This window comes from Macaca nemestrina, chromosome 10 (assembly GCF_043159975.1).
Source record: "Macaca nemestrina isolate mMacNem1 chromosome 10, mMacNem.hap1, whole genome shotgun sequence".
In the NCBI taxonomy this organism is placed as follows: Eukaryota; Metazoa; Chordata; class Mammalia; order Primates; family Cercopithecidae; genus Macaca; species Macaca nemestrina.
The window spans coordinates 45277853-45292618 of NC_092134.1; the positions used below are offsets into that span (position 1 = coordinate 45277853).

At 36.0% G+C, this 14766-nt stretch overlaps 1 protein-coding gene across 8 annotated transcripts in view; it reads left to right on the top strand.

Annotated features, from left to right (window-relative positions):
• C10H12orf50 (chromosome 10 C12orf50 homolog) overlaps positions 1–12247 on the top strand; it is a 43417-nt gene extending 31170 nt beyond the window's left edge. For 3 of the 8 annotated variants that reach the window (XM_011744754.3, XM_071071332.1, XM_011744756.3), the window contains exons 8-13: positions 3160–3267; positions 4580–4696; positions 6136–6240; positions 6455–6658; positions 8378–8470; positions 11239–12220. In XM_011744754.3, the coding sequence (XP_011743056.1) occupies positions 3160–3267; positions 4580–4696; positions 6136–6240; positions 6455–6658; positions 8378–8470; positions 11239–11264 (653 nt within the window). In that variant the 3' untranslated portion in view covers positions 11265–12220. Of the gene's footprint in view, positions 1–3159; positions 3268–4579; positions 4697–6135; positions 6241–6454; positions 6659–8377; positions 8471–11238 lie in introns of all 8 variants that reach the window. The other 5 variants (XM_071071333.1, XM_011744757.3, XM_011744758.3 and 2 more) reach the window with 4 other exon arrangements.
• The last annotated feature ends 2519 nt before the right edge of the window (positions 12248–14766 follow it).

Here is a 14766-nt window from a genome sequence, read left to right on the forward strand (position 1 = left end):
TACATATAAGACACATACTGTTATGTGTACGTATATATATAAAAACACACATGGGCATTTCTCTCTCTATGTATATAGTATATGTACACACACAGTTGATACACACACAAACACACGCACAATTGATTCTTGTTATTCCTGGTAGCTATGTTCTATAAAGTTGACATGAACACTGAATTAGCAAACACTGAACCATTCCTCCTTGGGGAGATATGTACACACACACATATACATACATCTCACACAGATTATAATCTTAAATCGTAGAAATTACTCATCCTGGTATATTCTGTTTTCCTTATTTTACAAAAGAGAAAACAAAGGTCAGAAGTCTTAAGTGACTGTCTTGAGGTTGCCTCACCAACAAGCCTCAGAACTGGGATTCAAACCCCTTCCACCTCTCCCCAGAGCCAGAGCTTCTTCCACTGTACTGCGCTGCCCCCTCCGGTCTCCAGCCATTCTCTGGTCATCTCTGTACGAACTGAAATGAGAATACTGAGCATTGCCATTGCTAGACCTCAGCTAGGAATGTGTGGGTCCAGCAACTCAAAATTTCCACCACTCTGCATACGTATGCAAACAAACAAACAAACAAACAAACATAAAAACAATGCATGAAAGGACCATGAGTATTGATATTGGTATTTGACTGACAGTATTTCCAGTTTGGGACTATTATTAACTTTCTTGAACATGTCTTCTAAAGGTCATATGCACACCTTTTCTTTGAGATTAGCTCACTCTGTATCCTTACCCACAGTTAGTATTTTCAGTCCTTTAACTTTAGCCTTTCTGGTGGGTGGCTAGTGGTACATCATTGTAGTTTCAATTTGTATTTCCCTGATGACTCATAATGTTGAGCACCTTTTCATAAACTTATTGGCCATGTTGACTTTCTCCTTTGTCTGGTGCATTTTTAAGTCTCTAGCCCATTTTAAATGTTTTATTTTTTTTTCTTATTGATTTCTATAGATAAATCTGGATACTTTCTGACAACCTACTGTCCTGTTCACTAATTCTCTTCTTCTCTGCTCTTTAATCCATATTTTAAATTCTAAATTTCTATTTGACCTTCTTATTGATTTTCTACTTAGATTCTCCATCAGTTCTCTATTTTGATAACGTTCCTGTTATTTTTTTGCAACTTCCTCTTTGATTACGTTTGGGTATCTTTCATTTTCCTCAGGTTTTTGCTCAATTGTTCTGTCTCACTGTGCCTTCTAATATTGTATTTGATGCTGAACAATATGGATAAAAATTACATAGTGTATGAATGATGTTATTTCTCCACAGAGAAACTTTTCTTCTGGCAGGCAGCTAGACTATCAGCAGGCCACCTTGATTCTGTGAAGGACTAGTTTTGGGCTTTGTTAGGGATGATGTGGTAGATGATACATTATTTTTCCTTTCTTTGAAGGTATAGTCCTTATTCCTAGGATAAGACCCTTACCCCTAAAACATTGCTTTACTGGGTTATCAACTGAGACATGGGATGTTCACCAAGATACCTCTACTCTGGCAAGGCTTGAATGGCAAATTTTACCTCCCAAGCAGCATGTAGATGCTGAAATCTCTGAGTAGTTTTTAGCCTCCCAGATGCTGTTTTTGTTTATTTCCTAGGATTCCACTCTGTACTTGAAAAGTGTGGGAGTCAGATAACAATTTAAAGGGAGTTTTATGCCTATTTCAGAGGAACTTCTTTGTTGTTCTTCCTTTTTCATTCCCCCCTCAATTTCAAGCCAATTAGACAGTCCCAGACTTTTCGGCTCTTTCTTTTTCACCTCCTTGGTGTCACTTTCTGCTTGTTATTTCCTTATATGATGAATTAGATATGCTTTCAGAGAAAAATCTGTAGTGAGTGTGGAGTGTAACTCTTTCAGGGAAAAAACCAGGGTGAATGTGAACATATAATTGACTTTGTGTCCCTCCATTGCTCTCAGGCATTGCAGTCACATGCATTGGGTGGTTTTCCAATCAGTTTGTTTTGGTATTTTATAATTGTTTTTAGGATGAAAGTTATTCCGATAAAAGCCATTTTGGTCATGGCAGAAACCAAAAATCTTTTTGACATTTTTATCACTGGTTTTGTGTAAGCTCCTTGAGGCCAGGAACTGCATATAATCAATCACTATAGATAAATCTCTGTAGTAGAATGCCTGGCACATTATGTGCACTCAGCAAATACTTGTAGAATAAAGGGTGATATGTTTAAATGCATTGAATAACTGGGTGAAGGTAGACATGTTTATATGATTTACAGTTAACTGGAGGTTAATTTGTTGGAACAATGAGCCAAATCTTGCAGGATAACTTCAAGCAATGATAAATATACATTCTTATATTTAGGTACAAAACATTAAATAGTGGCTTTTCTTTAAGTTGGGAAAAACCCAATATGATGGAATTTTTGAGGGGAAAATAGAGTGAGTTTTTATGGCCACAATGCTTTACAATTTAGGAATGTGTTTTCACTACCAAATAGTCACAGTAAAGTCACATTGGATTGTTAGAAGCAGTATAGAAAGAAAGATAGTTAAATGTTATTTAAAGTACTCAGTAAAGGGTCTGATTCCTAGAAAATGACTCCATGAATGGCAAGTATTATTTTACTAGTTCTGCTGATTTCTCCACAGCTTGGTTCACATTTGGGTGTCATTTTAAAATAAAGTTATTTGAAACAAATATTTTATATTAAGAAAAGGTAACTTGTATGGTGAAGAATTTTGGAATTTTGTATGTAAAGTTAAAGCAACTATGGATATTTATCCTGGAAAATAGAAGTCCTTGGGGAAATATGGAAACTGCTTTAATATATCTGAAGATGTTATATGGAAGATAAATTACATTTACTCTGAGTATCTCTCAAAGTACTCAGATTAAAGATTTAGGACTAAAGATTATCATACATTAAGGAAAATTTTGTTGACTAAATTTTCTTTCAATTATCTATCTTTCAATTAACTGTGTATTCATATACATATATATTAATACTCATGTATTAATCTAAGCATATAAATGTATGGAGATGGATATGGTATCACTGAGAAGTGTCCAAAGAAATGTGGACAAAAGGGGTATTGTAGAAAATGTTCCTGTATTGAAAGCTAGTTTGTATCACTTTCTGCCATTGTTGCCACTGACAGTAAGGTTTTGTCATAGGAGGTGACTGTTATGTTCCACAGAGGGTCATATTTCTTGGAGTCGATGAAAGTGAAGCTTTAACTGAAGAGAAAGAAATCACCATATCAAAATGTTCAAATACTAAAGGTAATGAATTATTATATAATTTTGATACATTTGTAATTTGTCTAGACAAGTTAAAGATAAGCTTGCTTGTTATAAAAACCAATATAAGAGGAATGGTAATACATCGAAATATACACTGAATAGGAGTCAAGAGCTCTAAGGTTCCAGTCCTGGCTCTGTCCCTAATTGTGTGACCGTGACAATTTATCTTTTTTTTAGTTTTCTTATCGGAAAAATAGCCTGTTGGACTGTATAATTTCTAATATTGCTAGTTCTAAAGTTACTGGCTCTCTTAAATGGCAACACCAAGTCCTTTAATTTATAATATCAGTATAAATGAATTTTGTTAGAAAACATTGTCTGTGAACATTGTGAAGAGTTTAATCTCAAAAAGACTTCTGTATTTTATAATTATTGCTAACACTAGTCTGTGAATAATCAAGAGATATGATAAAATACATCCTCTATAATTTTACATTGCCCTTAACTGTACTTAGAATCCACCAGCTGGTATCTCTCTGCTGAGTGCATCTCAGTCACAGACTAAAAGCACAGCTGTCCTGTAATTAGGGGGCTTCACATACTCTCAATCAAAATGTAAACCCATTTTATCTGCCATCTCTACCATTAAATATTCTCAAGTATAGGAAAGGTTGCCTGTGATCAAATTATTTTTGTGGAAAATTGTAAATCTTTCTCTCATTTTCTCACTCAGAGATGGAAAGGTTTTCCCTAGTCCATCAAAGAAACTCTGAAAGCTATACTAATATGGTAGCCACCAGCTATGTATGACTCTTTAAATTTAAGTTAAAGCTGAATAAAATACAAAATTCAACTTTTCATTGGCACTAGCCATATTCCATGTGCTCAATAGTCACAGGAGGCTAGTGGCTGCCATATTGAGCAGCACAGATTTAGAACATTTTCATAATTGTGGAAAGCCCTACTAAGGAGTCCTGCTCCAAAGCATATAGGAAGTTAAAGTTGTTACATTTAAAATATTTTCATAACCCCAATTTGAATGGGACCATTCAATGTAAAAACGTAAAACCTTTTAAATCTTTTGTATGGAGATATTGAAAATACTGCCACGAGTTTTTATTTACATATTGAAAATGATGGCTATAGATTCAGAGTTTTGTTGTTACTGATGACATTTTGAAATCCATGTGGCAACTAGGGAATGTTAATGATGCTTTTCTCACAATTCATAAATATATACATTATTTTAAAGAGGTGTTCCCATCATGTAATGTTTGAATAATGAAATGCCAACTGAAATGCTTTTTTAAAACTAATATTGACATTTTATTTTCTTAATTTGCTTTAAAAGATAACAAGGACAGTCCTCATCCAAAGCGTTCCCTAACTACCCGACTAGTACCTACAACGCATGTATTAAATGCTACTGAGAATATCAGTATGAAGTGCAGAGAGGACCCCTCTTCAAGTGAGACATTAGCTCTATCACTTTTTGGCCTTAGATATATTTGTCTTACCATGGATTTGTTTTGCTTATTTAAAATAGAATTTTAAAAAAGAAAGAAAAAAGGTTTGAAAATTATTCAGAACTAAGAATTAAAGACACAATATCCTCTACTAACTAACTCTGACAATGAACTGTGATGTAGGTCCTAGTAAATTATATGCTCTCCCACTAGCTTAATTTTGGTATTAAAATTAATAATACACTACCTTTTTGGAAGATTCACTAGCATAACATTTTAAATTGCACCCATAGTGGAATAATACATTGGCAGCTTTTTATTATGTTTTGGATTAGTGTTTATTAGTTTGGCTTCTCCTTGACATTCAGTTCAGTGAGCTATTTCTCTTGATACAGTTAAGACTTGTGAATCTTCCTGATCCGTTCCCTTCTTCCGTCTGTTCCTTATTTTACTTATTGAACCCTTATAATATTCTTGGATCGCAGCCTGGCACTGATGGGAATATTTGTGATTTGCCCTCAAGAAGCCCAGTTTAGTGGCACTTGTTAAAAATATGGATTCTGAATCCTTGCACTGGGAGCTTGGGAGTGGATCGGGGCATGATGTTTGAGGAGGAGACAGTGAATCAGAGCTTTATTGAGGGCTTAAAGCTTAAGCTGAGGGTTAGGGCACAGAAAGATTAATTAACTTACTGTAGAGAGCTAGTGTAATCTACACTGTACACTTGATGTTCTGTTTCTATGTGCAGCGGTCACTTGTGAATTTTCAGGAGCTCTGCACGGTGAAGTAACAGAATGCCCCCTCTACAAAATTGTTTTAAGATTATCTGGAGATATGTCCCATGGAAATTCCTGAAAAATTGAGAACACATATAAAATTTTTGATGGAAAAATATACAAATAAAAAGTGAAAAATATAATATTCTTAGAACTTACAAATTCTGATTGCTCAATCTTGACCAAACTATCTGTACACTCAACTTAAGAACTTAAAAGAATAAGGTAAAATTCACGGAAAGTATTTTATGTTAATTCAACTTCTTAAGAAGTAGTAGTTTTGGCTCAAAAAGTACAAAAAGATTCATGTTGAAAATAAGAGTTCTAAAACCACTTAACAATAGTGTTATAATGAGATTTATAATTATATTTTGAATGCAATTTTATGTTCCTTTAAAAGAATCCACACATTCCTTTGGAGGAAAGTATTTTTCTTTGAGGAAAGCCACTTATTGAAGGTTATTTCATCAATCTATTTCCAACATAGATTTTTTTGGCACTTAAAAATAAATCACCTTTTTTTCTAAGAAGTAAAGTATGAGAATGGTGCATTTATTTTTTCCTCTTGCTTGACATATGAATGCACAGATATGTAATTATCACCTACAGTAATTTCAGGGATGAAAGCATCTCTTAAAAAACTCTAAAATTTGTATCTTTTCAAGTGAATGATGTCCAGCCAGTGAAGAAGCCTCATTTCAAAGGTGTGAAAAAAAGAAAATGGATTTATGATGAACCAAAGAACTTTCCCGACTCTGGAATGAGGAGAGGTAAGGTGTCCATATATTTGATATTTCTAAACTGTAATTTTAAAACAAATATTCAATAACAGATATCTTCTACCTGAAAAACAAATTACTGTCATGTGACGTAAATGTTACTTTAAGGGTCAACTCAACTTCAAGTACTTATAGTGCAATATGTTATTTATGGGTGTGAAACCAGCCTGTTTTATTCCTCACTCCCTCCCACATTTCTTTACAGCAGTACAGACCCCAAGTCCCCAAAATAAAATGAGTTATCATCGCAACAATAAAAATCGAAATGCTGAGAACGCATCCTATATCCACGTTCAAAGAGATGCTGTCAGGACTGTGGCGTTGAATGCACCTCCCCACAGCAGGCCCATGCATGGATCCTACAATAAAGTCCATGTTAACAAGGAACCCAAACCCAACCTCAGTCCAGGTGAGGTCCTTTGTTGATGTGATTTACTCTTGTCTGTAGTTTGCATTTCCATGGAATTTCCTGATGGCTTGGCTAATCTTCACTGCTACCTACTCCCCTCTTGTTTTCCCTGGCCATCACCACCATAGAAACTAGTGAGAGGATTTCTTCCATGTGCAGTCCTGCACATGATTTAAAGGATATGGAAGAAAGCTCATGTTGTGTGCAGATGACTTCAGATCGCACCTCCCTAGAGTTTTTTCCTCCGAGCACTGCACTTCGTTCCTCCTGGACAGCTTCGTGTTGCTCTGGAGGATTGTTTTTGAATGGTTGACATTTTCTTGTTCCACTAACTGCGTTGTTCAATTATCACTGTCAGGCTAGTGCCTTGACTTTTCTGTAGGCCTTCATGATTATTTTCTGAAAGGGTTAGTTTGGGGGCTAACTGCCATATTTTTGACAACCTCTCATCTCTCTCACCATGGATAGATTGCTTCTAAATCATTTCATCAAATAATAGGCAAATTCATAGTATATGTCAGGAAGTACAAGACTACAGGGGAGAAGAGAACTAAATGTCTTCATCTCTTTTTCTTCCTGTGTCTCAGATGGATTTTGCTCTTTTGAAGTTGGGTTTCTCTTCTCTAAACTTAACAAAATGCTGCTCAATTCTATATGATTTCATGTTTGTATTTCTCCAAGTTCATGGTTTAGGTAGTGGAGTTCTGAATATTTTGAACTTATGGAAACATAAGACTATATCTTTCTTAGTTTCTTTTACAATTTAAGAAATTTTTTCAAAAGTTTATGGGTACACGGTAGGTGCATATATTTCTTTTACAATTTCAATATACATTTGCATTATTTAAATTATTTTTCTCTTTGCTTTAGAATAGAATGATATATGGTTGTCTATTTGTAAATGAGGATATTCTTAGGTGAATCTTGTTTTTAATTTTATTTATTACTATTCTTTTATGTATTGATATTGTTATTATTATTATTGTTTTACTGCAAGTGGATGGCTGTGAAGAATACAATGAGTCCTGGAACAGTTGTTAGTGTCTAGGTTTGTGTGAAGGTGCCAGAGTTCATACTCTATATTGCTTTTGCACCATTAGTGCAAATGTCAACACAAGAGAAATGCAAATTATTGGTTTTATGGATCATGCTTTGAGAACACAGCTGCATAGTAATATTTGAAAACACAAATATAACATTGTTAGATAGTAGTAGAAATGTAGATACATCAGAGAAAAAGAAGTATTTAAGGACCAGGTCAGGATATAAATGCTTTGGCTGTCTGGGACAGTGAGTTCACTATTGCATCATGCCAATTACTGCGACCATGGAAGTCGCTTCATGGAAGGACATGGGACTTGGGCTGTACCTGATAGTTTCACAGTTTTTAAATAAAAGCTCTAATAAACATTAGCAGAATTGATGCAAAACTATGATGAAGTAACGCAGTGAAAGTTTTCATTACATTTAGATATACTCTCCTGTAGCTTACCCTTACTTGAAGCATTGAACAACCAATTAAGAATCTGTAACCATGTTCACTTATAACTTAAATGGTCTTAATAAACTCACTTGTATCCCTGATGCCTTAGCTTTGAAATGGTAAAATGAATTACTTAGAGAATAGCTGCACCCTTGAGATGTTTATAACTTTGAAACACCCTTGGAATGTGATTTTAAAGGTGTAAAATATTTAATTCTGGATTTTTTTTCCCGCAGACAAATATATGTCAACATCATATAATGATTCAGCCTGGCGAAAACGAATTCCTTTTTCAAAAACATATTCAAAAAGTGGAAAGATATATCCAGGTAACTATTTATAAGTGGTTTTAACATATAATGCAATTCCAAAAATGAATAAGTTTTTAAGTGCAAGGAGTATTTTAGAAAACAGGAAGATAAATAAAAATTTCAAGATATATATGCACACTTAATTACTTGGAGTTTAGTAGATATCTTGTCTACCAGTAATTTAATTTTACTGTTTTACTGTGTTCTTCTTTGTCTGTTTTTCTGTGTTACCCAAAAACGTTTTAATACAGTTCTTTCCTGGGCAACAAACAGTAATTGCAGCAATTATGTAATATGTTAAGATGCATTTTTTGCTGTGCTGCAAAGCAAATACATAAAACTGTATTTCAACACAAGACATTAAAGCTTTGCTATATCTACCATAGCCAGATATTGGCTGGTGCAGGCTGACAGGATATCCAAGATGAAATTTCTCAGCCAGTAGATTCTGAGGGACTGTGGTCTCCTCCTTGTGGAATCCTGTGCTCTGGGAGACTGGGGTTCCTTTGGGACCTCCTAAGGGTAGAGGTTTGTTGTATCCCTGAGCTCAGGTTGTTCTTTTGCTGAACAGCTTGGTGTCTTTTCCTAGACTCTCCTGGGCTGGTTCGGTAGATTTGGAAATCTACAGGGGATAAAATGCTTTCGATTACTTCTCAGACAACTGAACATTTCAGAAAAAGTTCCAGTTAGGGAACTCCTACTGACTACAACTGTGACTCAAGGCACAGATGTGTGTTATACATTTATATACTGGGGACGACTGTTTTCCATTTTCCCCTGTTCTTTCCCAAATCATACTGTGCTGCGAGAGAACTCTGGTGCAGTGCTATTGAATTGATTATACTTTCTCTTAACTTTGTGTGAATTTTCACATGTGATAGCACTGCATTTGGGGGGTGGGGAAAGAGGTGAAGAGTTGATGAAAATCCTGGGTGAAACTTGAAATTGTTGAGCTCTATAGCCGTTTCTCCTATGGTCCTCTTATGAGTGAGGTGATATTTGGAGTATTAAGGGATGTGCTCCTTCCTTAGCCCTGTCATAATGACTTCTCTTTTCTTTCAGTAGCCTTCTCCCCTCCCATCCCAGATAAACATGAATTATAGAAGGATTTGGGAAAGGAAGGGTCACTTCAGTGCATAGTATTGTACCATCTAGCTGTGTACCATGTGTACTAGATGTGTACCATCTAGTGTGCCATGTCTAGCACGAAATGGTTGTATTGCAGTTCCCAGATGCAATCTAGGCAGAAAAACTTTGAAGAGAAATTTTTCAGTGTTAAACCTGGGTTAGGGGGAAGACAAGCCATGTCTAATATGAGAGGACTGGAGACAGCTTCTTGAGATTTTTCGAGTGCTAAGATTGCATGGGAGGGCAGCTCACATTCCTGTGGGCCTCAAGTGGGAGAGAGGACCAGTGGGTCCAAATGAAGTCTTCTGGCTGGGATTAAAAGGATAAGCACCAGAAAGAGGCTCTTGTTGAGCCATATTGGGGTGGGTTGGTATTTAACTGTAATCTCGACAGATTGCTTCTGTCAGAGAGCCAAGGAGAAACTGAGCCAGCATCCACTGACCAAATCCTTGTTAATTAAACTATGGTCTGAGGACTAGCTGCAATGGCATCACCTGGGAGCTTTTTTAAAATGTAGAATCTCCATCTCAGACCTGCTGAATAAGAATCTGCATTTTTAGCAACATTCCCAGGTGATTAAGATACACATTAAATTTCAAGAAACCTTAGACTGGGTATCTAGACCACCATTAAAGAAAAATAAGAGCCCAGCACAGGACCCACCCATGTCAGGACTGTTGCAATTATATTATCTTACTAGCTCTCTGACAGCAACAACCATTCTCTCCTGTTCCACTTCCAGACATTAGGATCAGTAGCAGGGAGGTGGGGTACAGAGAAAACCCTGAGAAAAAAATTTAAATCTGAATGTGACTGAAATATAAAAGTGAGATGCCTAATAAATCACTGAATTGGACTAAATTTACATGCAGAGGAAGAATGAGGACTTAAGAAATTAGATTTTATAATGAACTAGATTGTTTTCTTATTTTCTTTTGATTGGGAAATGCATAACCTGAAAATGTGTATCTTTCCCAATTGTTGTCATCACCAGAATAGGAAGAGAAAGATTAGCTTATGTTTCTTCTTGCACATATTCCTGCAAGGCCACAGAGCAACATTTTCAGCATTTCCCAGTGGACAGATGGACTGCTGGAGGAAAGGAGGCAGAAAACACAAGCTGCCATGAGTCTGTTCCTCTAGGGCGCTGGCAGCCAGGGCCACGGAAGTGTAAATGGACAGGAGAAGCCTTTTGGAAAAATGTTATTGGATACTGTGGGGATAATGCAATAATACAGGAGAATGCACGTGTCTGTGGGAATTAGGGGCAGGAGCTGAAGGTAACTGGAGATGTCAGTCTCATTGGTGACCTTCTCTTGAGGCCACACGTCCTTTGTAATAGGGATATTGCTGGTGCGAAGGAAGGTGCTTGTCTCCATATGACGGAGCCTTCGTTCTGTTCATTCTGCGTGCCCCATAGTACAGCCTTATAGACGGTGTCACTTCCATTCTTTTCCACACTTCCATCCAAGTGCAAAACATAGTAAGCATCAAAAAGAAGTGGACTATTTGAATGGCATTTTGAAAATTTATAAGTTAAAACAGTAAGATTAGTTTTTCTTTGCCTTTAGATTTATGGCAAGTAATTAGCAAAAGAAGAACAAAATATCGGTGCACTAAACAAGAAAATAATTGAAATATTTTGCGTATTTTATTAGAGCCAAGAAGAAATGGGAGCAAGTAAACCTGGAGGTTGAAAGAAGAGAAAAATGAGAAAAAAGTGCCAGACATCATCTGATTTACAATCAAAAATGAAAATTCCAAGAATGAGATACTCAAGTACTCCATGCTACATAGTGGATAGCCAAAGATGATAAAAATGCAAATTCTGAAAATAAGATGCAGGAAGTACATTGTGCTCTTTCAAAACTGATAAAAATGCAAATTACCAACAGCTGCCAGTGTATTTATGTAGGTCTGGAATTCATTCCGTACATTACTCCAAACATTTTAATAAAATTTAAAAGTTTGACAATTAAAATCATTCTTTAATTGTAAACCAAGTTAGATTGCACAGATTGAGAAGGAATATTGTACCTTTGATTTCTGTTTTGCGATATTCTTTCTGGCGCAAACCTCACTTCTTATTTCTTTACCTGGATTTTAAGCTGGGCCCTCAGCAATGATAACATATAAAGTATAAATAAATTGAACGAAGTCCCAGCTTTACAGTTTGGTGATGAATATGTTAGAGGGATTCCAATAGAAATACACTTTAATGTGTGGTAGAAAGAGACAACGATTGGTTTATTGTTCAGGGCAGTTATTGAACGATGTTTTAATTGGCAGTTACAAAATCTGTCTGCTGAGGTTTGCTAGATTGAAACCAAAAAATAAACATTTTCCTACCATGAAAATAAAAATTATATGATTATTTTGGAGTAAAGGACAAGTTTAAGGAAACAGTGAATGAATAACATGGTGTTCCAAATGTCTTAGTGATATTTTAAGGTATTAGTAACTCCAGAAGCATAAATATTTACAAGTGAAAGAGAGACATCATTTGAAAACTAATTTTGATTTCTTTTTGCCCTTTTTAGAATTGTATTTTGAATAGTACTTGTAAATTTAATTGTTAAAATTGTCATCAAAATGAACCACCTGCAGGGACTGAAACAAAAACTTAAAAATTTATTCTTTAAACTGAAAAACACATTTGAAAGCAATATAAGTAATTAACATTTAAAATGATGTAACATTTAAAATGATGTTTTTGTAAGTTTGTAGTATTTATACTTCTGAGTTTATTAAAGCTTAGAAATTCACTAAGACTTTGGGAAGTCTCATATTTATATTTGCATGCATTTTATGGTTATTATCAGTTTTTTCAATATTTATTGGGGGAAGGAATCAGGGTTCTTAGAAATATTTTATTTTACGGCATCTTTATAATATGTGGAGTAATAAAGCCTAGTTTTTGGCTTCTAATGGTGCTGTGTGTACACACTTTCAAGAAAATGGGGATATAGTTATTTATTTTGTATCAAGGGAGCAGATAGAAATGAAAACTGTGGGCTGGGTGCAGTGGCTTATGTCTGTAATTGGAGCACTTTGGGAGACTGAGGCAGGTGGATCTCTTGAGCTCAGGAGTTTGAGACCAGTCTTGGAAACATGGTGAAACCCCGTATCTACCAAAAATACAAGCATTAACTGGGCGTGTTGGTACATACCTGTGGTTCTAGCTACTTGGGAGGCTGGGGTGGGAAGATCACTTCAGCCTGGGAGGCAGAGGTTGCAGTGAGCCAAGATTGTGCCACTACAGTCCAGCCTGGGTGATAGAGTGAGACCCTGTCTCAAAAAAGAAAATAAATAAATAAACAAATAAATAAATAAATAAAATGAAAACCGTGACAGCAAAATATCTTGGTTAGATCGTTTTGAGAGGGATGTAAGAAAATAGCTGAGTTGACAGGCTGTCTCGATTGAAGCTGTTGGGAGACATAATTCCATTTAATGAACAGATCTCTGTCCTTCTAAAACTTCAACTAGTTATGCAAAAGAAAAGTTCTAGGAAGACAATCCAAAAGATCTTCCTGAAGTACAAATTCTCAGTGTGTATCTTTATTGTATATTAAATGCTGAAGAATCAATGAGGAATGAGAAGAATCTGAAGGAAGTCCTGAGCATGATTGTACCCGTGTTGTTCCTGAATATAAATGGAAATTTTTATTATGATAAGCTTTGTCTGAAGGATCACGTAGATGACAACATTAGCCAACTCTGTTTGTGTGATTTAGGAAAAAGGCAATTGGTTTAAATGAGGGTAAACTACAAACCAGGGAGGAAGAACATAGCAAACCTCAAAATAAGAATATATAGGAGACAACAAAATAAGTAAACAACCAAAAAATTAGCTAGCAAAAACCTATGCTTGCTGATTCCTGAACATGCAAATAGTGCATTTAAACTTAAGTTTCCCAATGCCAGTGGGTGGATAATTGCTTTTGTGTCACATCTAAAAGTTTTTGATACATTTCACCAGAGTTCCATGACTCTTCAACATGCAGCATTGGTAAAAATTATAATAAAAGTAGCATCTATTAAATGCTTAGTATATTAATTGGCTAAGACTGCTGTAACCAAGTACCACAAATTGAGTGTCTTAAGCAACAGAAATTTATTTGTCTCACAGTTCTGGAGGCTAGAAGTCTGAAATCAAAGTGTTAGCAGGGTTATCCTTTTCTGAGGGCTGTGAGGGAAGCATCTGTTCCAGGCCTCTCTCCTTGGCTTGTAGATTGCTGTCTTTTCCCTGTGTTTCTTCACATGATCATTCCTCTATATATGTCTCTGTGTCCAAATTTCCCCTTTTCATAGAGACACCAGTTATATTGTATTAGGGCCCATCCTAATGACCCCATTTGAACTTGTCTCTGTAAATACCTTGTGTCCAAATAAGGTCACATCATTAGATAACAAGGATTAGAACTTCAACATACGAGTTTTGAGGGGGACATAGTTTTGAGTAGGTCTTAGATAAATTCACTGTTAACATTCCAGTCTCCCTATGCCTTTAACTCCTTTCATCTATAGTAAACAAAGGCAGATCTGGCATTTCTATCTCATGCACTCTTGGCTATGTTTTTGGCCCATGCTGAAGCCAACAAACCAAACAGAACTGTCTCTTTCTATCTCTTCCTTTTGTTAAAATTTGAGACAGCATCTTGCCCTGTCACTCAGGCTTGAATGCAGTGGCAGGATCATGGCTCATTGCAGCCTTGACCTTCTGAACTCAAGTGATCCTCCCACCTCCACCTCCTGAGTAGCTGGGACTACAGACATGTGCCACCACACCTGACCAATTTTGGTATTTTTTGTAGAGACAGGTTTTCAACATGTTGCCCAAGCTGGTCTTGAACTTTTGGGCTCAAGAAATCTACCCATCTTGTCCTCCAAGACTTCTGGGATTACAGGCATGGGCCACCATGCTCAGCCAATTAGAGCTCCTTATAACTCTCCAAGTTGCCACATTAAATGCAGAATCTTTGCACAGTGGGTCTATGTCAATAAATTTGGTTTGATCCAGCTTCATTTTCTTTCCACCGTTATTCACCACCTTTAGTATCCATTCTCAGACATATTCCCTGTATTTCAATCTGTATAAATTAGAAAACTCAAGTAGTGCTTTTGGAGTATAGCACACTTCCTCATGGATCACACTTTATACCTCATCTTTAGGGGACTGAGTC